At 34.5% G+C, this 27,245-nt stretch overlaps 1 protein-coding gene across 2 annotated transcripts in view; it reads left to right on the forward strand.

Moving 5' to 3' along the window:
* Positions 1-1,453: 1,453 nt before the first annotated feature.
* LOC109678424 (transmembrane serine protease 11E) overlaps positions 1,454-27,245 on the forward strand; it is a 42,439-nt gene continuing 16,647 nt past the window's right edge. The window contains exons 1-6 of one of the 2 annotated variants that reach the window (XM_020153976.2): positions 1,457-1,474; positions 2,111-2,292; positions 16,997-17,121; positions 21,168-21,289; positions 22,781-22,848; positions 24,449-24,612. In XM_020153976.2, the coding sequence (XP_020009565.2) occupies positions 2,285-2,292; positions 16,997-17,121; positions 21,168-21,289; positions 22,781-22,848; positions 24,449-24,612 (487 nt within the window). In that variant the 5' untranslated portion in view covers positions 1,457-1,474; positions 2,111-2,284. Of the gene's footprint in view, positions 1,475-2,110; positions 2,293-16,996; positions 17,122-21,167; positions 21,290-22,780; positions 22,849-24,448; positions 24,613-27,245 lie in introns of both variants that reach the window. The other variant, XM_074042082.1, reaches the window with a different exon arrangement.

A 27,245-nucleotide genomic window follows, 5' to 3' on the forward strand; every position in this document is an offset into this window, starting at 1 on the left:
AAGAATGGCAAAAAGATTTTTAAAAAATAGCAAAGAAAAAGTAAACATTTGAATGAAAACAAACTTTTGCTCTAAGATTCTTTGTTTTCTCTTAGAAGTCAATTAATTTTGAAATGCTTTATTTTGCTTTTGTATTCTACAACTCTAAGAAAAACTATATAAGAAATACCTAAATATATAAAGTACTCCATACAGTGGGTAACTTATGGGCTAATGTTTCATTTGGCCTTCTTTTCCTGTCATTTTTCAATTTTCTCCTAAAATGCAGACTATATCTGAAATTTGCTGTCATATACTGTTGTATCTTGAAATGGCCTGAATGAAGGCCATTAATATATGAAAGACAGATAGGATTATCTTTGGATATCTTTTCCTGGGTAAGGGGATGCTAGGGATTGAAGTCAGGGCCTCTGGCATGCTTGGCAGGCATTCTACCACTGAGTGACATCCCCATTTCCATCTTTCAATATCTTTAAACTTTACCCACATATCTTCTATATATACCTTATCTCTGGTTTTCTTATCCTCATAGTGTTAAAAAAGGCAAGAAAGTTCTCTCATTTTCTGCATCTATATTATTAGGTATACATACACCTATGTATACAAAATCTTAGGCGCATACGAAGACTATATTTGAATTCAGAATCTGAATTTTGTGGAAGAAAAAAGTTCATGAGGCTTTGTTAAAATGAGTCTGGCAAGTCTTGGGCCAACGTTACATTGAAGAGGAATCTGTTTTCCTCTGAAAGTAAGAAGATAATCAACATTTTCATAGAATGTAAGCATAAAATAAAATACAGTATTAATGTCATATTGATATTTCATTGGCAGAAATTTTATTTTTAAAGACTACATACAAACAGCTCAATCTCTAGATGCAGAAGTTTTTATTATAACTTTTTTTGGGCAGTAATGGATATTGAACTCAGGGCCTTCAGGTGCTCTACTATTTTATCTACACCCCCAGCTCCTTTTGCTTTGGTTTGCTTTTAGACAAGTTCTCAAGCTTTTGCTCAGATCATTATCCTCTTAGCTTTGCCTCCCGACTGGCTGGCATTACAGGTGTGGCCTCCACAGCTCACCACTGAGTAACTTCAAGTTAGTAAATATGTAAGCGTTCATCAGTGTTTATTGATCTACTAACCTGAATAAAAAGAGTACATCTCTCTATCACCAAGTACAGTGTTCCCAATCACTGCTAAAGTGATCACAATTCTTGGCAGCCTAATGCCACACCTCATGAATCTTAACTTCTGAATCTGTTCAGGTTATCCAATAATTAAGTGGAATGAGACAGAATTTATTGGTTTCTTTAGGTGATTTTTAGGACTGATCACCCACACACCCTTTCCTTGTTTGTTTTCACACATATTTTTCAGAGCCCATATATGCCAGTGACAGAGTTTCTGTCTATTAAGAATTCATAGCCTATAGTAGAGTGAGAGTCAATCAAACAAAAAATTTTGTATAGTGGGTAAGTGTTATCACACCATGAGAGGACACAGGAAAAACACCTAATCTGATTTATAGGACTAGAGAACATAATTTCAAGATTATATTTTACATAAGCTCATAGATATTTGTATACAATGGGCAAACACACATGAATAAGACAGTGTGAGATAGCTGATATGCCTATCTCCAATATAATGAAAGAAACAGATTGTTTTAATTGGGGTATAACATTTGTAAATAACTTTTCTAGAAGTTTAATGCCACCTAATTTTAAGATGCTAATTCTTTTCTAACATCAAATGTATTTTCAACAGCTGACTTAGTACCAAAGGAAAACTCATTATATGCCTGAAAGAGTTGGAAATGTGTGAAAATATTGCTATTAGTCCTAATTTAGAAGTTCATTAAGTATGCAGGCTTTGACCAAGTCATTTAACTTAATTAAACCTCAGTTTACTGGAAACACAAGGAAGCTGAGCCAGATGACTTTGAAATTTCTTTCTAGATTGAAACAGCTGATTTTTCCAAAAGTTCTAGCTTATGTTAATATTTTTTAATTATCTTAAGACAGTAACTTTTAAGTTCCCACTCCTAGAAATTGCTTATAAATTATTTTTGTTCTTGCTCCCCATAAAATTTGTCTTTGTTCTACTAGTCACAGGAACTGTCTCTACCACACTTGCCAAGACTTGTCAGACTGGTTCTATGGGATCATCAGTGACTTCTTTCTTCACCTCAATGTAGCCTACAAAGTCACACTGATAGAGCTGGCTGCACACACCTGATTGCAGACTTCAGTCTCCACGGGACTAGTCCTTGCTGATCAGCAATGTATCGGTGAGTTCCCTTTGTCTTTCTATCTTAGTTTGCACCAAAGAATGTGTATTATTTTTAATATGGAAAAATATTTTTGGGATTTTTATATGACATTATGTCAAGAAGTCAATTTTAATTCTTTCTATATTAGTTGCTTCATGTCCTCTTGTGTCCCATCACACAGGGTTTTCTGTTTGTTCTCAGAAAAGCTCAACAAAATGTGAAGGTACATGGTGTTAAAGAGCTATCTTTTTGTCTTTTTCTAGAATAGTTTAATGTATTTTTAACTCAGGCTTTATTTATCTTTTTGAGAAAATACTCTTATTTCAGAAGGTATGCATGAAAAAAATGTAAATCTGAAATAATGTAAATCAAAATTATGTTTAATTCTCTAAGTAAATGTTTTAAAATAAAAAATTATAGATTTTTGAAAGAATAAGAGACAATGTAAGATGATTGACTGTACAACTAAATTATTGTAGTTGGACTAAAAAATCCACTGATGTGCCCTGACCACAATTTCTCTATTGTTTTCTTTCACTGTTTGGAACTAAGTGTAACAAAATGTTTGTGTACTAACTTGGAGTCGAAATAATTTTATTTTAAGATTAAAATTAATTTTCTCTGAAATATTGGCATATCATTTGATTGATGTGCACTTTGGGAAGAAAGTATAATTAATTTACATGTTGAGAAGAAAAATGTAAACTGTCTAATGGGATCGGTGATCTTCATTAATAGAGGAAAACAGTCAGGTTCTATCATTAGAGAAGTTCTACACACAGATTATGAGAAATTGAATGTTCTTTATACCTGTTACTAAACACTTAGAGCTACAGATATTGCAAATTCAGTTAGATTTCCAAAGTCTCCCTGCTTTTGCAAGCATTTCTTTGCAATCCACAGTGGTTTTCTTCTTTCCCTCATTTTCTTTAGGAACATTACTGTAGAAAAGACTTCTTCAAGAAAGCTTCAACCAAGCTCAGCATACTAAAGAGATTCTAGCCTCATGTATGTTAGGTCTGAGCAAATCTGGATTTGATTCTAAATATGTGGAGAAGCTATAATGAAAGGAGTATTGGAGTGAATTTTTTGAAGAGTAGTCTCTAGTTTGAAGCAAAAGATGTGCCTATTTTTAAAGTCCTGCTCCAAAGCAGTTGCAATTTACTTCTCAAAAACCAAACCAAAACAAAACAAAGACTAATTCACAAACAAAAACATCTTTTTGATCCAAAGATTATATGAAAGATGAAGATGTTTGAGTGGGCCTACATGAAATGAAATATTAAGGGATTGGGCTAGGGTACAAGGGAATCAGGTTTATTACATACATTTACCAGAGGAATTATATCAACAGGAATAGTCTGAAGGAAGATGTATAATTGAAATACACGTACATCATTTCTGTTTAAGGCTTTGGTGCATAACTATGAAGCACATAATAAATAGATGGGGATTATACTGAGTACTATGCTCCTTCTTCTTCAGACAAATTTCTGATAGCCTCCTCCCCCATTGCCCTTAAATGAGACTTGCTTTTTTATGAATTTAAGGGCACAAAAAATTTGGAGCAGGTAAACATTACTCTTCATTTGCTGCCATTTTCTCAAACACTTATTTTGTACTATTCTCTGACCATAAAGAGATGAATATATGAATCTTATAAATTCATATGTAGCAGAAAGTTCAAGAAAATTTTACAAAAAATAAATTGATAGGGAAAAGGGTTGGGAGAAGAATATATTTGTTAAATATATTTATTAAATTGGTGATGGGGGTGCATATCATGTTCACCAGTAACCAATGATGACAAGAATTAAAGATAAGCAGATCAAATTTATAGGGATTGACAGTCATGCAAATTTAGATAGATGAAGATGAAATGAGTAATTTTTTAATGAAATAAAATATGCAACTTTAATTTTTAGTTAATTAATAACTATTGCTCAAAGTGTGGCTCAGTTCCCCTCTCCATTCAGGTCTATGAGTATTTATAGGAAATAGAGATGTCCAGCTCCCATACCAGAAATTCTAATAAATCTGGTTCTGGCATATGAACCATAGTTTAAAATTTTACACAAGATAATTCATGTTTGCTTTAAGGCTTGAGAAGAACTTACATGGTATAGACATAAAAAGAAAGGAACTTGTAAGGCTGAAATAAATTAAAGAATAAATGAAATAGCTCAGTTTAAAAAGAAGTTGCCCTTTGTTTTATTTAAATTGGCATAGTTATATCTTAATGGATGGTGTTCTTTCCTAGTAACCTTTCCCTCCAAGAGAGAGGAGTACTCATTTATGCAACCTGGCATTGTTAAGGAAGTGAGGGTAACTTCAGACAGTATGGAAAATGACATTATTTGGGTAGTCACGAAGGGAGGATGATCTTATTTGTATGTTATACAAATCTGTTTTCTTTCAAGAAAAACCTCAAAATAAAACTAATAAAACAATACCTGAAGTTAGTCAACAGTGACATTAAAAGGAAGCTCCATTGGGGGAAAGGCTTAGTTAGCATTGCTCCATGATTGTGCTAAAAGTATTTAATGTGCACTCATTTCTTGCTCAACTAAGATCCACGTAACAACTGTTAGTGAATTGTTCTTTTACTTAGTCTTGTGTGACTTTATATTGTACATTTTGTAAAATGCTATTTCAGTGGATTTTGGTAATGCTTTCAGAAGTGTCTATTATTATTACTCCTTTTAAAAGACAAAGTGACTGTGGCTTGGCTTGTCCAGGCTTAGTAAATGTTAGATCTAGAATCTGACCCTGGTCTTTGTGGTTTTAGTCCAGGGTCTTTTCCCTATAACATATTGTCTAACTAAGTGTGGGGACTTAAAAGTAGGGTTTCTGAAAAGTTTAACAAAGAAATGGAAAATATACACAGACATGCATGGAAAAAATACAATTTATGGGCAAAGAAACAGATAATATGATGCCTAATATGAAATCGTGTACATGTATGCTGAGGGGAAAGACTGGGAGTTCTAATTCCTTTCTTTCTTTTTTTTTTTTTGGTGGTACTGAGGTTTGAACTCAGGGCCTTGAGCTTGCTAGGCAGATGCTCTAACACGTAAGCCATGTTCCCAGTCCTTTATTACTTTAGTTATTTTTTAGGTAGGTCTCTGCATTTTTTCCCAGGCTGGCCTCAGGTTGTGATCCTATTACCTAAGGCCTCCTGTGTAGCTGGGACTACAGGTGTGTACCACTACTCCCACCTTTTTTTTGTTGAAGTGAGGTATCACTAATTTTTTGCCTAGGCTGACTTTGAACTGTGATCCTTCCAATCTCTGCCTTCCAAAGAGCTGGGTTTACAGATGTATGCCACCACACCTGGCTTAATTTCATCTTCATTTATGGGTTTTAAAACATTGTAAAGAATGTGCTGACAACAAATGTTGATGAGAATGTGGGGAAAATGGAACCCTCATACACTGTTGGTGGGAATGTAAGCTACTACAACCATTATGGAAAATAATATGGAGGCTTCTTTAAAAAATTAAACATAAATCTGCCATATGATCCAGTGATACCATTCCTAGGGATATGCCCAAAGGAATGTGAGTCAGTTTACTAGAAAGGCACCTGCACACCCATATTTATTGCAGCACTATTCACAATAGCCAAGTTATGGAAACAGCCAAGATGGCCCCCTACCAACAAACAGATTAAGAAAATGTGGTATTTATATACAATGGAATTTTTTCAGCCACAAAGAAGAATGAGATTTTGTCATTCATAGGTAATAGATGGAACTGCAGAATATCATCTTAAGCAAAATTAGTCAGGCTCAGAAGCCAAAAATTGCATGTTCTCCCTCATATGCGGATTATAGGCCTAATTACAGACCTATTTGAGGCCCAGATAATGTATACAAATGTAAAAATGATAAAAAAGAATGTACTGAATGCTTTACTTAATTTTCTTGAAACTGCCTTTGTATTTAAATTAGATAATTGTGTGACCTGACTCTTGTGTACTGTCTCAAAGGTGATCAGAGGTTGACAGTGCAGCTCCTTGATTATAATATCACTATCTTATGAAAAATGATTACAACATTTGCTATAAAAATTGAGTTCTTTAAGTGAGGCATTTCTTAAAACTAATTCTTTGATTAAGAGTAACTGAAACAATCTAATTGTCCTTTTGTTATTCTGTTACTGTAAATGTCATTGCATTAATATAAAGATGGAGAAAATGAAACATTCAAGAAAAATAGTACATCATATGCCTTAAAATTAGCACTGTTTTCTATAAGCATGCACAATTGCTTTACATGCTTGAGAATTGGGTGTGTTGAGCCATGGATAGCAAGTCCTCTGAAATGGTACGTGGAAAAATGGGTTCCCCAACATGTTCTGCAGCACTCTCAGATGTAGGGCTTAGAGGACCACATTGAGAACTTATCAAGTTGGCATGGCAGTATGCTCTTATAGTGCCAGCACTTAAGAGTCTGAGGCTATAGGACTGCTTGACTCAACAAGTTGCACACCAACCTGGGCAACATAGTGAGAACCCCATTTCAAAAATGAAAACAAAAACCAAAACTAAACTAAAACGAAGCTATTCAAGGATACTCTCTGGGCTAGCTTCTACTGAAGATAATGGATGAAAACCATAAAGAAGACACTAACAGATTCAAGCATAATTTCAGAGATTTGTGTTCAATTGATTAGAGAGTGGGAAGGATCTAAGTGGCAGAGGAGGAAAAGCAGGCTGCAGAGACACCAAGTATGTCATGCCAGAACCTGCAATCCCAACCTTCTTCCAAGTACGTGCATGGTTTGTGTGAGTGGGTGATTTCTCAGATTGCTTAGAATAGTAATTCTAAGATGATAGAACTTGTCTTACAGAAATCCACAATATCACAGAGGCATCACTGAATTCTATCTTTCAATCATTCACCTGAAGATATCAGATGATATCTCTTTTCTGAAGCTGCAAAAGCAAGTACAGAAAGATTTAGCACTTTGTTTAAAGTTGAACTGTGATACAGAGCAAGATGAAATAATGATTGCTTTCATTAATTTCAAACATACCATGTGCCAACTACTATCATAAAATAGTATGTGTATTTAATCTTTATAATATAACCTATGGTTATATTATTTTGTCCATTTCATGCATGAGGAAACTGAGGCTCAAGCAGGTATCATTTTTGCCCGAGGGTAAAACTAACCCAGGTCTACCTGACTCCAAAGCCTACTTTTTTTTCTCTATTTTTTTATTTTATTGTTATGTTGAGTAAGAAGTATATTGTGGCATTTACAAGGTTCTTACAATATATCAAATACATCATACTCAAATTCACCCCTTCCACCATTCTCCTTTAGCTCCCTTGCATTCCTAGAAACATTTCAACAGGTATCTTTTTTCCATTTACATTCATGTGTACATATTTGCGCCATATTAACCCTCTTACATCCTTTCTCCACCTCTTCCTCCTTTCCACTGGTATCAACTTCCCCAGACAGAACTTGTTCTGCCCTCTTATTCTCCAAGTTTGCAAAAGAAAAAAAAAAAGTCTGCTTTCTTAATTTCACACTATTCTTATAATACCTTCTTTGTTTAAATAAGTGGTTCTTCTACTACTGTGGTTTTACTATCTTATTGTGTTAAAAGATACAGAATTTATATTTTCAATAAATAGTATTATTATTCAATAAATTTTCTTTGAAATTGACCTGTAAGACTGATAGACAGGAAGCATCACTGCTGACCTTCTACAAAGTAAGCAACTAGAACTTCAAGGTTAGATAATTTGCATGTGTCACAAGAATAGGTGAATCAGTTGACACTAGAGATATAATCTGCCCTCTCAGTGCTGAGTTCAATATAGTTAAGTAAAAGAGTGAAGTGAATGCAGGTAACTCCATGACCCCAGTGTTATTGTTATTATTATTAAAACCATCTGAACTTGCGTAAAAATATGGCCCTTTAAAAATAATTAAATATATACTATATATATAAAGTGTGTATGTATGTATATGTTAAATAACCAAATATATTTATCCTGTGTTATATGTTATTTTCAAATATGTATACATTGTAGAATGGCTAAATTGAGTAAACAAATATTAACGCATATGGTTTTCATGGTGAGAACACTTAGAATCTACTCTCAGCACTTTTCAAGACTACAATACATTGTTATTAACTGTAGTCAGAGTGTTGCATAATAGATCTCTGGAACTTACTCTTCCTAGCTAACTGAAATGTTGTATTTTAAAATTAGTTATTTAATACTGAAAGCTTGTCAGATCACTTGTAATAAAATACAAAGAGGGCACATATAGTAGGAATGAAAACATTCCCTGACAGATACACAATTTCAACAAGTATTTTGACATTTGCTGCTTATCAATCTGTGAGGCAGATAACTAGTATTACCATGACAATACAGGGCAGGAAAGCAAATATTAAGAAGTCTGAGCCTTACAAATTGCTGAGTTAGTGATCTATATAGCTAAGACCTGGACGCAGATCTTCTAACTTCAATTCTGTATTTTCTTGTCTTGCCTCCTACCTCTACCATGTCATAATCCCTGGAATTCTATGGGTTGGTTAAGCATTTTCTAATTGCCCTCCATTGCCTAGTTAATTCAGAGAAGGTTTCATCATATACAGGAATTTCTAGACTATTTTAGGTAATCTTGATTATGGTTTACAGTACTTGCCAGGAAAATAGCAATCTGGAGGATACTCCAGGACACCCCAAGGTTTTAGCGTGTGCTCTACTTGCCATATCCCAATTTTAAGAGCTATTGGGGTTTAGGAATTTTAAAAGTAGCTTAGGATGCAATATTAAAGAAGTATGTCTTTCTTGTAGACTTAATACTAGGATTATTTCAAATGACTGATGATACCTTAGTTTGACTGCAAGTCATATGAAGTTGTATCAGACATTGTGGTCCATATAAAAAATGATGCATTTGAAAAATTATGTGAAGGCCAATCATGTAATATATGTTGCACCTTAATTATAAACATGCTAACCATTTCTAGGTTATTTGAAGCATGAAACATTAGCTTTAGTGCAATTGAAAAAGCATCTATATCAATTTATATCATGACTCACTTTTTAAATTGGTGTATATTAAATTGTAAATAGTAAGGGGTTTCATCATGACATTTCATCTATTGATTTTTGATAAATGAAGAAAATAGATGCACACAACATCATACAAGTTGGAGGCCAAGGGAATTGTGTGATGTTGAATGTGCTCTCAGATTTCTCATCTGTTCCAAGACCAAGACCCAATTCACCTGTCTTCCAGTTTACTGTACCGTGCCAACTCTCATAGGGGTCTCTAGATAATGGTCTTGAGGAAGATTTGGGAGGAAGATAGCTATTATTACAAAAAGTTTCAGAACGTGTGAAGTTCTATGTTAGCAGTCAAAAGAGAGTCTCTAGCTTAGGTTTCTCAACTTCCTTCCTTTTTTTTTGGCAGTGCTGGTATTTGAATTCTGGGTCTTGTGCTTGATAGGTAAGCTCTCTACCACTTGTGCCATGCCTCCAGTTCAAACTATTTTTCTGTGGATATCCTTCCATAATTAATCAGCACATTCTCTGCCTATTATTTCTTATGTTTCTCCTACATTTCCAGAGTGTACAATTCCCTATTATTGGCTGCAATGACATTCTTTTTTCTGTTTGCTATAGGAAAATGGATTTTAAAGTTGCTCACTCAGATCATGCCAGTTCGTTATGTTGAACTGGAAAGCGTTCAAGGAAAGGAAAACAAATATATTAGTGGAATTAAAAGTTACAATAGCCCAATTTATAAGTCTATAAACTCATACCTAATTAGTTAATGATATCCTAATGTATTTTTACCCCATTAGTCTGTAATATAAATTTCTAGAGGTCAGGTAAAGTGTCAATCTAGATATCAGTTTGTAGTAAACTGTGCTGTACCATATCTGGTAGAAAAGTTAATAAAGACCTTGATGATAATACACTGAAGATCAGAGGCATTCCTTACTGTTGAGTTACCACCGGTATTTATATAATACACCTAACTAACAAAGTCTGATGATATCATATACAATCTTCCCAACCTTCTTTTATACTAGGTTGGAGGAAAGGCACTATTGCCTGAGTTTTATGGTTGTTAAATATTGGAATTTTTTTTCTACGTTAGCGGTTAATAAGTGGTAGGATATTCTGTCACAATAAATGCATATAACTTACTGTTTAAGCAATTCTGCATTTTTAAAAGTCCAGTTTTATGTCTAGCATTTCAATAATAATTATGGTACAATGTTCAGATATTTAAAAAATTGCTATAGTGCTTTGTTTTGTTTTTTCCTTTTATGTAGTATTGGGGTTTGAACTCAGAGCCTCACTCTTTCTGAGCAGGCACTCTACAGCTTGAGCCACTCTACCAGCATACCATAGTATTTTATATCAGCATGATTTGACAGTCTATTCTCCACCCCCCAAATTGATTTTACTGAAAAGTAATTGATATAATTTGCTGTGTTGGGAGACATAGCAAGAGTATTATAAATCTAAATTTTGTTTCTGTGTTAAGAAGAGTAGAGACTAGTGCCTGCCTAGCAAGCACAAGACCCTAAGTTCAAACCCCAGTACTGCCAAAAAAAAAAAAAAAACATAGTAGAGACTATAGTTCATTACACTGCACACTATTCTTTTTATGAGGGCCTAAGAATTTTATTCCTGCCTATCCTGCTCTTAAGAATTTTATTGCTGCTGAATAATTGCTGTTTTTATCTTAATGGGTGCCATGAAGAATGTACCAGAGCAGGATTTGCTTGTTTTTGGTTTTTAGTTTTGTTTTTGAGCTGGCTGCTAGAGAACTACCAATTCTGTGGCCTGACTTAAGGAAATATCTATGTGTGAATTATGGTATATATATATATATAGTTTTATTATTATTTTCATCTTAAGTTTTCACTTGCTTTGCTTCCTTCTTGCATCCCAAATTTAATTTAGTAGCCCCCACACAAATACTATACATATGCATATCTATATATCTGTATATAAGGATATATTTATATATCTTTACAGTCTGGTACAAGGTGGGATATAAATAAAAAACATTTATGATTAAAACAATGGCGTTTGAGATGTAACTTAGAGATAGAGCATTTGCTTAGCATGCATGAGCCCTTGGGTTCTATCCCCATCATTGCAAAAGCAATGAATTTCCCATTATTTTGTATTTCTAGTTTATTTTGTAAAAATAAATGAAATGGTTGTATGGTAATTATAATTCAATGGAAGGGTCTATATTTCACAGATGTGTTCTGTATATCAGTAGACTATTCAGAAATATGTAGGAGTAATTTGCTTGTATTTTTTTAAATGAAAACATATGATCTAAGCACATGTGTACATATAACTTTGTTTCTAATTTGGATATTTTTACAGTCCTATTCTAGAAATATAAGAAAGAGGGACTTGCTGTTATGAGTTTTTCACAAAGCAAAATGCAACTGAAGCATTTGTATAGGTAACATAAGCAGGCACAATCCTATGAGCCAAGCTAATGTCAAATACATAATAGGTACAGAATAAATATTTGGTGATTGATGTTTTATATCTTAAGCACTGACTTGGAAAATTTGCAGTATCATAAGTACTATGGTGTTAATGCATCATAACACCTTTCTTTTGCTTTTGTTTTGATATTGAAACATACGGACATTCAATGTCCCTAAATAATGTGTCTCCTGAAATTAATATCTCATTTGCATTTTTTACTTTCTGTGCTTTCATAACTATTTTATAGTAGATAGACTATGAGTAGGGAATTAATTATTTTAAGTACAAGTTAAGTAGAAATATTATTCATTAATCTTGATCATTACATGAAGTGTTTTATTGAAATTAGGCTTTATTTAAACAACAATTGTTCTTCACAATGTCTAATTTGTCTTTCTTTGTGTGTAATATTCCAAGTTCTTTTCTAGAATTAAGGCAGAGTTCAAGTACATTGAGAGAGATTGAAAAATGATTGGTTTAATTTGGTTTAGTCAACTTGTATTCAATTCCTTCTGTGGACATTTCTTCAGTAAGTAGCAGGAAAGCATACAGAGAAAGAAGACTCAAACTCTATCCCCAAGGTGAACAAACCATGCAGAGTAGAGGGTATTTAATGTGCCCTCTTAAGGGTACATAGGGCTTTTATGTTAATTTTTTTGGCAGTACTGGAACATGAACCCAAGATCTTGCACTTGCTGGCTGGTGCTATATTATTTGAACCATGGCCCCAGCTGCATAAGGCTTTCATGATGCAAACAAAGAATAGACTCTAAGTTACTTCACATAGGAGACAGTATGAACAAAGGCAAAGAGCTCAAGGGAAAGAGCTAGGCTAAGGCAAGCAACCTGGGTCTTAAGTAGTCTAAGCCATTGTATATAACACTTATAGAAAGGCAACTTACTGTAATGGAGAATGTTTCAGAGACTGGGGAACCAGAAGAGTAAGCCACCATTAATCTATAGGAAAAATTTTAATGAAAATTTCCAGAACAAATTCAGTGGCAGTCAGTTGGAGACAGACTACATTAGTTTTGACATGAGTACAAGACTGGAACATGAAAAGACCATGATAGCTTTCCAACACAATTAGCATTGACTTATAAGCCAGTGGCAATAAATTATAGCTTACACCAACCACATCTGGTCCATCACTTATTTTTGTATAGTGCTTCAAGCTAGGAATGATTATCATAGTTTTAAAGGTTGAAAATAAATAAGAAGAAAAATATTTTATGACATGTGAATGTTACAAGACATTTAAATTTCAGTCTCCAGAAATGAAATTTTACTAGAACACAACCATGCTCATTTGTCCATGGCTGCTTTTGTGTTAGAATGGCAGAGTTGAGTAGTTGAGGCAGGGAACCCTTAGTCTGAAAACCCTGAAAGAATTGTTATGTGGATCACCACAAAAAAGTGAATTGAACTCTGGCTTAAGGCAACAATTCCTTGGAATAACTAGTTTATAGAGATCATGAACATGTTTATTAAAACAGCTCACGTGGACTGGGTTGCTGAAACCTGGGAACTCAGAATAATCAGCACTGCTTACCATTAATAAGAATGAACAAAGAATTAGAGGCCCACTGTTGATGAAAACATCGTGGTGGTGTTGTACAGGGACTTTTTTTTTTTTTTTTGCCAAGCTTCCTTTGAAGTACTGTGAACCTGAGCATATCATTTCCCAGTGAGTGCCACAAAGCTTATTTGCCTTTTTGCTGTTGCTGCTTTATTTTTAAGCAGTACTCTAAAAATGGCACATTAAGAAGTGATAATGATAATGCAATGCTGGATATATTACTTATTTTCTGATAATTTAGGGCTAAAAATACAAACCTGCACATAAGCTCCCATATTCCCCTAATTTGTCACTAATTATACACATCATCTCCAAATTAAACAAAATATATAGTAAGAAAGCAATTTGATACACTGAAGATGTTAGAATTTAACAAGGCTGTGTTAAGATGAATTTAGGTTTAGATAAATTTCCACAGGTAGAAATAACGTTTGGACAAGTGTCTGTTTTTGTGCAGGAAGGTGTTAATTACACAAGTGTTTGTTGATATGTAAGATGGATTTATTCCTACATTTTATTGAAGTTTTTTGAGAATGTTTTCTAACCATGTCTAATTTAAAGCAATTTAGTATTGAGTCACTTGTTAAGGAAAAAAAAGCAATTAGAGAACATGGTAAATTGTACCTCAGTAAAGGTAAGGGGAAAAAAGAAACAGGGTTTATTGGTTTGAAAAGCAGTGTCATAAAATTGGGAAAGGAAGAGCTAGTGCTCTAAAGGTCAAACACTTTGCTAATGTGGTCATTATCATCATTATTAATTGATATAATTACAATAATAATAATTCCTGTTGTTTGTACAATAATTTTTTACCACTTGGGAGCTCAAAGTACTAAAATACTTCAACAGTTTTACCTTTGCTAGCATATTCAATAAAGGCGAATGTGGAGTAGTCATCCCTGTTTTTCATGTAAAGAAAGTAAGAGAGAACTGAACTACTTATGCAAGACTATACAATAAATAAATTAGTGGCAGTGTTTACAAAATGTTTTTGCATAGAGTCTCTTTTCTCTTTGTTCCATGATATTCCTCTGGTCTCATAAGCCAAGAGCACGGCATAGTAACTCAGACATGGTAGTAATGTGAACTTCATCAAAAGTCATGAATAATCTTCCTCAGTCTTTTTTATTCTGTTTATCATCTCTCTCTCTCTCTCTCTCTCTCTCTCTCTCTCTCTCTCTCTCTCCCCCTCTCTCTCTCCCCTTTAATCCAATTTAAGAGCCAGGATGTTTGTTTTAAAAAATCCACCATAAAAATGAAATAATCAAAGTGAAAATTTCTTTGTTATTTTAAATTCCACCTCTTACATTTTTTTTTGGTTTTATTGTTGTGTTGGGTGGGGGTAGCTTGTGGTATTTACAAAAGTTCTTACAATACTCCTTACTGTTAATAAGTGTCTCCTTCGATATATTTTGCTATGGTACATCTATATAGTTTTATTTTTTTTAACTGGGATGTATAATACATATTATTCTGCAGTATTTTTTTCATTAAATATATCATTGGTCTTTTTCATGTTAAAACATACAGGTTTAACTCTGACTCTTGTCATGTTAATAACTGCATTTTTTTTCTGTCTTGACTAAAATTCACTATAGAACAGACACAACTTTTCTTATAACTCCCAATTCTACATAGCAATCATGTACTTCTAATAATTTTATCATATTTACTAAAGCATAAATTATTATTTTTCACCTGGCATGCATTGACACCCATTGAGAAGTCCTTCCCTCCCCGTATTTCCCCCAAGTTTTGCTCACGTCTGCTATATGCATCTCCTTTCTTCTGCAGCAGATGAATAGCAAGCATTCAGAGATGAGGAGACAGGAATCAGTTTGAGGAGCTTCTTAGGCACAATTGTGCAAAGAAGAATAAACTCCTCATGGAGAAGTATTTTTATATTGCAGTAATTGCCATTTAGGAACAGGTGCTTGGAATCCTGCTCAAGGGAGAAGTTAGAATGGAAGAGGTTGGGGAGGAAAAAGGGGAGTTTCCTTGGCTACCACCCCATGGGAAAATCCCAGGAACAAGGGAGGAGATGAAGCAGTCCCTGGAGCTACCAGTACATCCCAGTGCCTTCAGCAGAAGCAGAGTCCTGTAGAGATGACAACACCATTAGCTTATGAGACCATGTTCCCTATTCAGTGTCCAGTACAGCTGGGATGGACTGATGGTATGGCAGGGACCAATATGATAATGTCACTTCCTGGTCCTACAATATCAAGTAATAAGTCCTTTTTGTTTCTATAAGCAAAAATTATGTATTGTGAAATGTTTTTAAGTTTTCAAGAAATCTACACACTCCTGAATTCATTTGGGGTCCCACGGTGCTTTAGGCGGAATGGGTATCCTTTGCCTTATTGATAGATGGAGAAACTTAGATCAGAATTAAAATGATTTGTCCAAGTCATAGTCCTCTTTAATCTGATTCCACAGCAGGTCTCCTCTATACGAATACTTCGTTTCCCTCCAGCCCTCATATATCACACAGGTAGCAATCAGGAAAAAAAAGTGAATGCCACTGATCTTACAGGCATGAGAAATAACCTCAAAGTATTTAAAATAGCAGCATCATAGTTGAACTCCTTAGTCAGTTCTGACTTATTTCATTTTCTCTAGGTTTTGAGTTTGTTTACCAACTATTATAATTCAAGAGAACAGCAACTTAACCAATCAGGCATAAACTAGGTTGATCTACATGATAAAACTACATGTTTTAGTAACATGCAGTTTTAGAGGTAAAGTAAATGGGAAAAAAAGTTGAGGTAATCTCATGCAGAAAAGATTTTCTGTAGCATCACTGAAACGTAGAGATAAATATGGGGATTGACAGAGTGAGTCACGTGGAAGAGTGCCTGCATAGCAAGCAAGAGGCTGAGTTCAAACTCCACTACTATCAAAAAAAAAAAAAGTAGAGGTAAATAAGGGTTCAAAGACTTAGATTTTGGACTGGAAGCATGGCTCCAGTGGTAGTGTGCCTACCTCGCAAGTGCAAAATCCTGAGTTCAAACCCCAGTACTGCCAAAAACAGACTCAGGTTCTTAAGGTTCTTAGAAGGAGCCTCTGGTAATTTCTTGTGTGTAATCTTACATGTAACCTCCAAGTTTGATTTGGAAATACATTAGAAAATTACAAGGTAAGAAAAATTAGAAACTCATGGTTCAAGTTATCACAAGTTTTATAGCCTGTTTTAAATTCTACAGCCTGTTTTGAATTCTAGGAATAGGCTTAAATCATGTACTCGAACAGTGCCTAACCCTATAGCTGTACACAGCTGACTCAACAAATAATAGCTAACACTTCACATAGCACTTCCCACAGGCCAGGGACTATTATAGGGACTTTCCATGTAGTGCCTTCATTTAATCCTTACAAAAGTCCTAGAGATAGGCTCTGCTAGTCTCTGCTTCATTGTATGAACAAGAAAACCAAATTGCAGAGAAGTCAAATTGCTTGACTAAAGCTAGGCATCAAGAACCAGGATTGTCCTCAGTAGTTGGGGATCAGGATATGTTCTAAACCCAAATAATACACTATCATCTGAATGTCTTTTATTCCTCAGAAATATCTGTTTTGCCTAAGAAGTGGATGTGGTGTGCACTGTGACATAACCCGTTTACTTTCTTCCTCAGGCAAGCTGTGGTGAGGGCCAGGAAGAGAATTTGTTTGGAGCCATGGGTTATTGGCCTTATCACCTTTATATCCCTGATTGTCCTTGCAGTATGCATTGGACTCACTGTTCATTATGTGAGATATAGTAAGTATGAGCTGCCCTGGCATCATGAGATTTACTCCAAATATCTCCTCCTATACCTTCCTGCTTTGATTTGCCTCAAGCATGTTTATTCATTTCTGTGATTCATTTGCATAGCTGGGGCAAAGAAGTCTTGAGCTGTTTTGTTTTCATTTAATCCCCACAAGGCAAGGAGGATTCATTCTTCCATTTTTGATGTAGCAATGCTTCCTGCTGGGAATAGCATGCTAGTTTTCATATTAATTAGTTAGTGATAATGGAGTCTTAAGTAGAGGAAGACCACACTTTAGAAAGACCAATGTCTTTTTAAATATGTTCTTTTTTTCCTGTCTCTTTATTCATGTATATTAATTGTACAAAAAGGGTTCATGGTGAATCCAATGTCTTGAGTTGTTTGAGGTCACAGGGCAGTTACCTTGATTTAAAATAATTCCTACTCTAGAAATACTGACATTGCAATAAATTAGTTACATAATTAAAAATCATACAGCAGTGGGCTCTATTATGTACTAACAAGTTGGAAAAATGCTCATAGGGATATATTGTTGAAAAGTGCCCATTTCTGTTATTTAAAAAAAATCTCATGTTAGGATATATTTCAAGAGATTAAGGAGGACAGGTTATATTGAGAAGGTTAATTATAAAGAGGTTCAACTGTGAGGTTATCAGATATCTCACTGGTCAGATGAACTTCTAGTTGCTATGTTATTAGAAAGGTCTCCAGGTACTTCAGAACTTTTCTTCCAGGGTGTAACAACTCTTCTGAAGTTTCCTTATGCTCTGTCTTAGTTTTTAATTAGTTGTCTCAACTATGACCTGTTCGTTTAATATCTCCCTCAGTGACTAGATTATGCTTTGATGTTCAAAGCCCTGAAACCATAGAAGCTAATCACTTGATTCTAATTTAATTGGGAATTTGATAAAGGTGCGTTCTTGTAAAGAGTAAGAGTGAAGTATAATAGGGTTATCTTCCTCCATTTTCAATCAAATCCAATCCCAATTTCCAAAGTGCTGTGGATCACTTGTGGGTAGTTTAAAGAAATATTGAAAACAGGATTTTTTTGTGTATGTGGAAGAATTCATCTTTAAATTTGGGGATATCTTGATTTCGAGGGCAGAGATTTCTCTGGAACATGCTTTTAATATAAAAGAATTGCTGAAATAATTTTATAATTCTACAAACCTGGCATAAATATATTCAGTCTCATTGTATTGTAAGAATCATGGCTTCTGTCCCCATGGATGCCTAAGACTGTGGTTCATTCACATTTATGTTTCCAAAACTTTGCAGAACTCTAGCTCATATTAGGTACCTTTTAAGTTATTTGTCAGATACTGAATAACAAAATTAATGATTCATATCTGTAATATTTACTTAGGATTGTCTAGCTTCACATGAAATTCCTAGTAATGCTAGGGGCCTAATCAACTTGGTGGAAGAAAATTCCTTGCTGCTTCTTTGCCTCTTCTCAACCTTTATAAGGTTATAAGTCTTATTCATGTATGTACAATGAAAACCTGGCAGTTTTTTTTCTAATAACATGTTCCTGTGTTCTATTGTTTGGATATCAGTTAAGAAATACAGAACATACAACTTCCACTGCCCACACAGTACACCTGAATAAACAATGATTATTGCAATGTGCATTACTGTCTTATATTTGTTACTTGCCTTCTGTTTGGGAATGTAAAATAAAAATATAATAGATATAGTGATGAGCATTTAGGAGATGGTAAGCCAAAATAATCAAGCCAAACCAAATAGCTGTTGTGGAAATAGATACAGATGAATCTGATCATATTTTGAAAAACACCACTTTTACAAAGCCCAGGACATTTTAGAATTCTGTGTGTAGTTTGGGAACTCCATTTATGCCCCTATGTGATCTGGATGTCAGAAGGTAAATCTGTTAATGAGCAACATAATTGTAAGTTAAAGAAACACAAACCAATTAGAAATTTATCAGCAAACTCATGTTCATTTATACTTTTCTTACTTTTTCTGATAGTGTGCCCAGTAACATCTTTCAGCATACAATTCTAGAAACCAGGAATATGTTTTAACACTTTAGTTACCTGCATAAGTCTACAGAACAATGTAAAATATTGAGTATAGGAAAGTTGTTCATGCGATTGAACTATTTGAAGTTAACTATATGAAATTTTACCATGTTTCAGCTATGCAAATGACAACCTCAAATGACTCAATCTAATAATTCCAAAAAGCCAAGCCTAAAGATATAGAGGGGTGGTGTGTTCTTTTCTAGAAGCTTTCTATTTAAGTTGTGGTTAAAGACCAGCCAGATTAGCATCAGCTTGAAGCATGTTAGAATCATAAAACCTCCAGTCCAATGTTAGACTTAATGTATCAGCATCTGTATTTTAACAGGATCCCCAACTACTTCATTTGTGTATTGTAGTTTGAGAAGCAGCATTTTAGAACAATGACTGTAGCTACATGAAAAATTACAGTTAACAATGGGACAGATGTTAAAAATGCAAATACAATAGTTTACAAAGATAGTTATTTATGATATTTCAATAAATTAAAAACCTTACTTAAAATTGTGCACATTGTCAGAGAGCTTCCTGCATTTCATGGCACCCTGGCCACTTAGACAAAGTCTTTATTATCCCTCACTTAAGTCACGAGTGCCCAGGGGACCTGGGCTTCCTGTGTCTCTAGCCTGCCATCCCTCTACATATACCACCAGCTAGCTACTCTGCAGGTCTTGTCAAAGTCTGACCAACAGCTTCTATTGCGGATGATCAGTGTGTTCTTTTAAATTTACCAATGGTTATTTCATAAATTTTATATTAAAAATTCCATAGTTTCAATAAATGGGTTTGGCTTTTTTCTACTCCAGGAAGCTCTGTATAAAAGAAATCTGTGCTTCAGGAGATAGACCATGGCTTGAAAATTAATTCTGTCTTTACTGCCTATGTCACATTAGGATTGGGCTAGTTCTTTATATTTCTGAGATTGGACCCCCCAAGTGTGAATAATATGGACTTCCTATGGGTTCATGTAAATTAAATGAGATATATAAATAAGACTGATATACTGATGTTCAATGTTTTCTTTTCCTATGAATTTTATGTGAAGAAGAAAAGAATGGGAAGAGGGAAGAAAGAGATTAAGATTGGATGAGGCATTTTCCTATAGTAGCCAATTTTCCTATAAAAATCATTTTCAACTGCTTTGGTCACTATCATGTTTCTAATGCTTGGTATAGTGTCTCTCACAGAAAAGTAGTTAGTACTAACATTCCTTGAATGAATAAATGAGTATCTAAAGGCTCTGTGCTTGCTTCATGTGTCAGAGGGAGGAGGAAAAACTATACTGCATTAACTTTTCGATAGGCCAAAAATGTGGGCTGCTTATATAGGATGAAAAGAGTAGAAACTATGGCTAAGGGACAAACAAGATATGCCCAACAGCTGGTGGGAGAAAGTAAATACAGTGCATGGGATCCAAGTGAAGCTACACAGTGTCCCTGGAAAGTTATGCCAGGTGACAGCTCCAGCTCACTAAACTTGGATTTACCAAATTAGTAGCATTTTAATTCCACCACTCATCTCCATCTTCAGCTAAAATAAATTTCCTCACACTAGAGTCTGCATGGCCAAAATCGATGTGTAGTTTATTCAACTGAGGAAGGGAGTCTACTTTTTGAATATAAAAAATTCAATCTGGAGAAGCTCCTGAACCTATCTCTATTCATACACCCAGATAGCATGACTTGATACCTTTTATGGCTAATTTGGGAATGGATAACACAGGAGTAATCAGTCCATGGCTGCAGCACAGTATTTTTTCTGACACTCTAAGAATGCCAAGCACTTTTTTACAGCTTTTACACTGTAAAATCATATGTGATGATTAATGTTGTCTTTTATTCTGAGCTGACTCTGAAGCATGATGAGGCTGATGACTTGGGGCAGGAGCATTTGTTCCTGCCTTTCTAGCAACTATCAAATGGGATAATAATGGTATTTTACAAACATCTGATAAAGGTTATGATAAATTTTTGCCTCTTTTCTTGTAGATCAAAGGAAAACCTACAATTACTATAGCACATTGCCATTCACAAGTGACAGACTATATGCTGAGTTTGGAAGAGAGGCTTCTAAAAATTTCACAGAAATGAGCCATAAAATTGAATCAATGGTAAGTAATTTCTTCTCCATGTTTAGGGCATTTAATGTCACTTTTACCATATATTTTAGATCCTAGCTTCAAAATATCCACTTGATTGATCCTAAGGGGTAGAAAACCAAACTGACAATGTATGGCTTAGAAGAATATGCTTTTCAAGGCTAAGCCAAGTGACATTTTATGTCCCTCTTATTCACCTTTGCTTAGATGGTACAATTTTTTTTTCAGTACTGGGATTTGAACTCAGGTCTCATGCTTGCTAGGCAAGTGCTCTACCACTTGAGCCACTCTACCAGCCTCAGCATCATGCATCATTTTTGATCTGCAGAGTCCATAGAATCTAAGAATGTGAGGGTGACCCAATATGTTTGTTGAACTCTAGGCTTTCTAAAGAAGAGACCCTGAGCAAAAAATTTCCAAGATTGGAACTGCACAGACACATATGTAAATAGTATTTTACCTTTAAACACTCTCTAACCTTGGACCAGTTTTTGGTTCATAAGGCTACAGGAAATCTGTGGATATTCATCTTTACCTTTAAGGCAACAGCATCTATCCTGAATGATGAATGCAATATTTTTTAAGAAACAGGTTGATTCAAATTGGAGTTAATATACATAGGACTCTATTTACCTTTAAAATTATTCATATGTTGAGATTACTTGATGAAAGTAAAAGCTTAAGTAAAAATTTCCAAGAAAATATTTAGAGAAGTTATTTGTACTGTGCTGATTTGTCTCATAATTGTAGGAACTGCTCCAGGGTACAAAGACTCAGAAGTCAATGAAATGTAAGAAAGAATAAAAGGCTCATTTTTTCTGTTAATCCATCATCAGTTTGTAGTAACTGTGTCTAATGAATATCCACACACTGAAAACAAGAAATAATTAAAATGTTCCTACTTCTAAAAATTAAGTTCACTAGGATTTGTATTTATATTAGTAAGAAATGTCTCCACAATATAATTCTCCTATCTTATTAGAATGAGCTTCCTAGATGTGGTTGTTAAGTACCCCAATTCATGGACCTTTCTAAAAGCACTTCAGTGCTGAGCTTGGTGCACATTATAGGGTGCCAGGTATCAACTTTTTCTTTAGTTTGGGAAGCACATAATACTGCTATGCACTCATTTCTATGACCCGATTATCCCTAGTAGAAATATTTTTTCCTTTATCTATCTACGGTAAGAGTCCTTATCTCAGGCTATAAACATTTACTCTGACTTGTAGAGAAAAAGCATGCTCATTTTCTTGGATGTCTGTCTGAGTAGTAATGTACCTTTGGGCCTCACTTATGGTGCCCAGTTCCTGTCATTCGTAAGGCACAGTTCAGTTCAAATTACTGGGTAGAATGCCAAGAAAGACTCCTCAAGTCCAATACATTGTGAAATGTGGGTCAATGCTTTTTGTTTTGTCTTGTATTTTAGTTTCCTTAGAGTTTTGAATTAACTTTCAGAATTTCAGAAAATTGTTCTTATTAACACATTTTAAATATTTTAAACAGGTGAAAAATGCATTTGATAACTTTCCACTAAAAGGAAAACTTGTCAAGTCTCACATTATCAAGTTCAGGTATGTAGATCTAAAATGCTGTATTTTGAATTTAATTTAAAGTTGACACTCTTAATCCATTCACAAATATTTATCTGTCCCTGTTCTATGAAAGCCATGGGTTGCAAAGTACCTTCATCATTCTCTAAATGTGAAAGTGAGCATTTGCAAGGTGCTTACTAGGAACAGAAATGTATTGGTGCCCATGCTATAAAACTGTTTTTTGGGAAGCTCTAACCAGCACCAATAGGTAGCTAACATATACCCCTTAAGAGCAAGTAGTGCCCTATATGAAACAGCTGAGTAAATGAGATTTGTCTTTAGCTCTTGGTTCTCCTCATCAATTTTTAAAATTTTCTTCTATTGTACCTCTTTATGCTCCAAATATTTAGCAAAACAGGGTTGCTGAAGCAGTTAAAGGGTTTATGATAGATGACAATAATCTCTTTAGAGTCCTTAAGTTTACAAAAGCAACATAAAAGTTCATTAAATTCAAATAACACCATATTATATTAAATAGAACATAAAAGCCTCCTTTCCACTAATTTCACTTGCAGAAATAACATCAAAAACAGTTTATTGTGAATATCATTGTAATGACTATATATATATATATCTGTTTTATTCTTTAACTGGTTGTATAGTATTTCACTACAAGTATGTGTCAGTGTTGATTTAGCCAATACCCTAGAGATGGACACTGTGTTGTGTGTTTCTAAAACATTTTTTTGTTTTAGAAAAAAAGGTTACAATGAACATATTTATATGCATATCCTTGAACACATAAAGAGTAAGTTTGAAGATTTAAGTCCTAACAGTGACAAATGCTGTGGAAGAGAGGATATCTGATATTATATCAGATATATAATGAGTAAATTGAACTGATCTCCCCAAATAAGATTTTCATTTATACTCCAACTAACGATTCAGGGAAGTAAGGTTTGACACACTGAATAGCAAGGAGTAAGGCTCCTTGGGAACTGTGAAAAGGAGGGGGTAAATAAAGTAGTTGGCAGGATGAGTTCAAAGTATTAACTGAAATAAATAGTATTAATGCTAATTAATGCTCTCTCTTGAATATACAAACATGTGAGGACATGCAGTTTGGTGATGTTTTCTAGTGGCTTCAGGATTAAGAGTGGTTTAGGAGAGCCTGAAAATTGCTTAGGAGCAGTTGATGCATTTTTCACAAGAATTAACCCTGAAAACCAAAAGCACAGGCGATTTCATATTTATCACACATTTTATTTGGTAGTTTTGAATGGTTGACAAGGTAAGCATTTTTAAAAATATTAATAACCATGTACTTGACTGGACCCTTTGGTGGTAAGGGATACCATGAGCACACTACCTTATTATCAGGGTGACTAAATTGGGGATTTTGTACACAGCAAACAATTAAAAGACAAAAGGCAGTGTTGAAGAAGGCGGTGCTGAATTTGTCTGCATGTGTTTCAAATGAATAATTAAAAAAGCAGACTATGATAGTATCATAAATCAGTCTTCCTTCCTTCCTTCCTCCCTCCTTTCCTCCCTTCTTCCCTCCTTTGTTTTCTTCCTTCCTTCTTTCTGCCCTTCCATGCTTCCTATTCTCCTTTTCTTTTATTTTTTTGGTGCACAGTGAAGAGGACCATGGGGTGTTGGCTCACATGCTGCTGATTTTTAAATTCCGCTCTACTGAGGATCCGGAAAATGTCAATAAAATTATTGAGCATGTCCTACATGAAAAGCTGCAAAATGCTGCAGGACCCCCTAAGGTTGATCCAGAATCAGTTGAAATTAAAAGTAAGTTGATTTCTCTCATTTTGTTTATTTCTCTTACACAGAACAATCGATGTTAAATTTGGGCACTAATTAAAAAATTAATTTTGGTAGTACTGGGGTTTGAACTCAGGGTCTTGCACTTACCACTTGAGCAACACTCCCAGCCCCTTTTTACTTTAGTTAGTTTTTGAGTAGAGTCTTGCATCATCCTAACTATGCTTCTCACATAGCTGGGCACACCACCACATTCAGTTTTTTGGTGGAGGTGTGGTCTTGCTAAGTTTTTGTCTGGGCTAGCCAGCGGTCTTCATGATTTCCAACTCCCAAGTAGCTGGGATTACAGATGTGTGCACTACACTCAACCTAAATTTTTTTTGAAAACTTTCAATTCTGGGGTCTTGCCATCAACAGGTTATTATTTTGGAACTAAATTGGTCCTAATGAAGTATTTTAATTTTTAAAAGTACCCTAAATGATGACTTTAATGCAAACTTGTCATTAACTCTAGGGCAGAATATTCTATATTGTGTCCGATAGTTTGGCTACAGAATCCAGTTATAAGTGGAGAAATTGGCTTTGTATATTCTTCTTTTTACTGCTGCTTCTCTTTCAATATTCTGAGAGTTCAATGAATGGAAAGGTTCATGCTATCTGCATATTTATTTTCAACTGTTATTAATTTTCCTTATTATAGATGTTTTCTTAGATCATTTACCAATAAAAGTGATAATTTAATTGTACTTATTATTTGATCTTTTACAACTACAATTGAAAAGTCTGAGCTAGGGTTTTTGTTTATTTGTTTGTTTTTTTCCAGGACCACAAAGGACAAGATAAGTATGTAGGTTCTCACTATTAGAAAGTAAGACTCATGAGATCCTGAGTGGAAATAAAGGTCTAGTTAAGGACTGAGTTATATGTTATAGATAAATTCTGCAGGCCAAAGTAAAAAAGTAGTCAATTCAAAAAGTAAAAATAAACATAAGAAATTAATATTAATAATTTGTGTGTATAACTCAACATATCCTAAGTATTATATCAACAAGCAGTCAATGTAAAAAGTATTCATGAGATATTTTACATTTTTTGTACTAAGGTTTAAAATCTAACACACATTTTATGTAGCTAGCACATTTTAATTTAGACTAGCTACACTTTAAGAACTCATTGGCTGCATGTAGTGAGGAGATTTAGTAACGGATATGACAGCATTAGAAACTGGAGAAGAGGGGGCAAGTAGAAAGAATGAATGCAAAGTGCCATTGTAAGCACTAATAGATCTAAGTACATGCCCAAACTGAAGGTCAGTCACTCTGCTTGCTTAGGAAGGAGACTTCAGCTACAGCAGAACCAGGTACATAATTTGTGCATTCCAGTGAAAAATGAAAATGTCAGACAGTTTTTCAAAAACCAAGAAAAAAGTGCTGTTGAAAGTACTGTTCAAAACAGGACTTTTATTTCTTCATGAGCTCTCCCTCAACTTTTCATACTGTTTTTATTTGCTAATCAATGTCATCCTAAGTGAAAAAAGCTAAAATTTTAAACTACTAATAAGAGTTTTACTGTGCAACTTTTTATATCTTGCAATGCAATTTTAAGTGCAAATGTAAGCACACTTGACTTGTGTGTGGAAATATGAATTATGCAACTGTGTTTTATATTACATTCATACAAGAACAGTAAGTCCAGCATGTCTGTGGATTTCATATCTATGGATTCAAACAAGTGCAGTATAGTAGAAACTAAAAGCATTTGGAAAAATTGTGTTTGTATTAAACATGTATAGACTCTGTTTGTATCATTACTCCTTACCAATATAATAATTATTTACATAGCATTTACATTATATTAGATGTTGTAAGTAACCTAGAGATGATTTAAAGTATGGGGGATGTGTGTACATTACATGCCAATCCTAAACTATCTTTGAACATCAGTAGACCTTGATATCCACAGAGATGTCCTGGAACTAATCCCCTACAGATGTCAAAGAAAAAGCGTATTTCATTTTGGTGCCAGATAATGAAAACAGTACACAAGGCTAAGTTGACTATTTTTATTTATCTTCTTAATTTTGGCACATTTTACCAAAGCTTTAAACCTGCAGCTTAGTAATGAGCAAGGAAGGACTGAAAGGAAAAGGAGCCCTGGATTTTTTTTATCTTTCCCTTTCTATGTAATTATATTCAGCAGAAGCCATTGGATAATACACAAAAGTAACAACAGAAAGAAAGAATATGATAGGTTCTCTTGTTCATTTGTGTTTATTAGAATGCCATTGCTGTTTTTCTGGGTTCTAAGCAAGTTCAGGTTCAAACAGAAAACATGACCTCCTGAGGTTGTCAGTGCCCACCTCACTACTTAGTGCTAGGCAAAAAGCACACTTACACTTGCTTTGCTGAGCCTCTCGCACATTGTGGGTTCGTGAGAATTCTGATTTCACTGGGCATCATGAATGCCATATGCAAATGAGATGGCAAGAAACTATGGTCACACAACTTACATGTGCCCCCTCTGTTCATATTATCCTATTGGACTTCACTTTCAACACAAATTGCAAGATAAAATTATCAAGAACTTCAGGCCAGCAACAATAGAGCACTAAACCAAGAACAAAGCCATTCTTAGTGTGGGACCCCATGAGATTGCACAAG

This window comes from Castor canadensis, chromosome 9 (assembly GCF_047511655.1).
Source record: "Castor canadensis chromosome 9, mCasCan1.hap1v2, whole genome shotgun sequence".
NCBI classification, from domain to species: domain Eukaryota; kingdom Metazoa; phylum Chordata; class Mammalia; order Rodentia; family Castoridae; genus Castor; species Castor canadensis.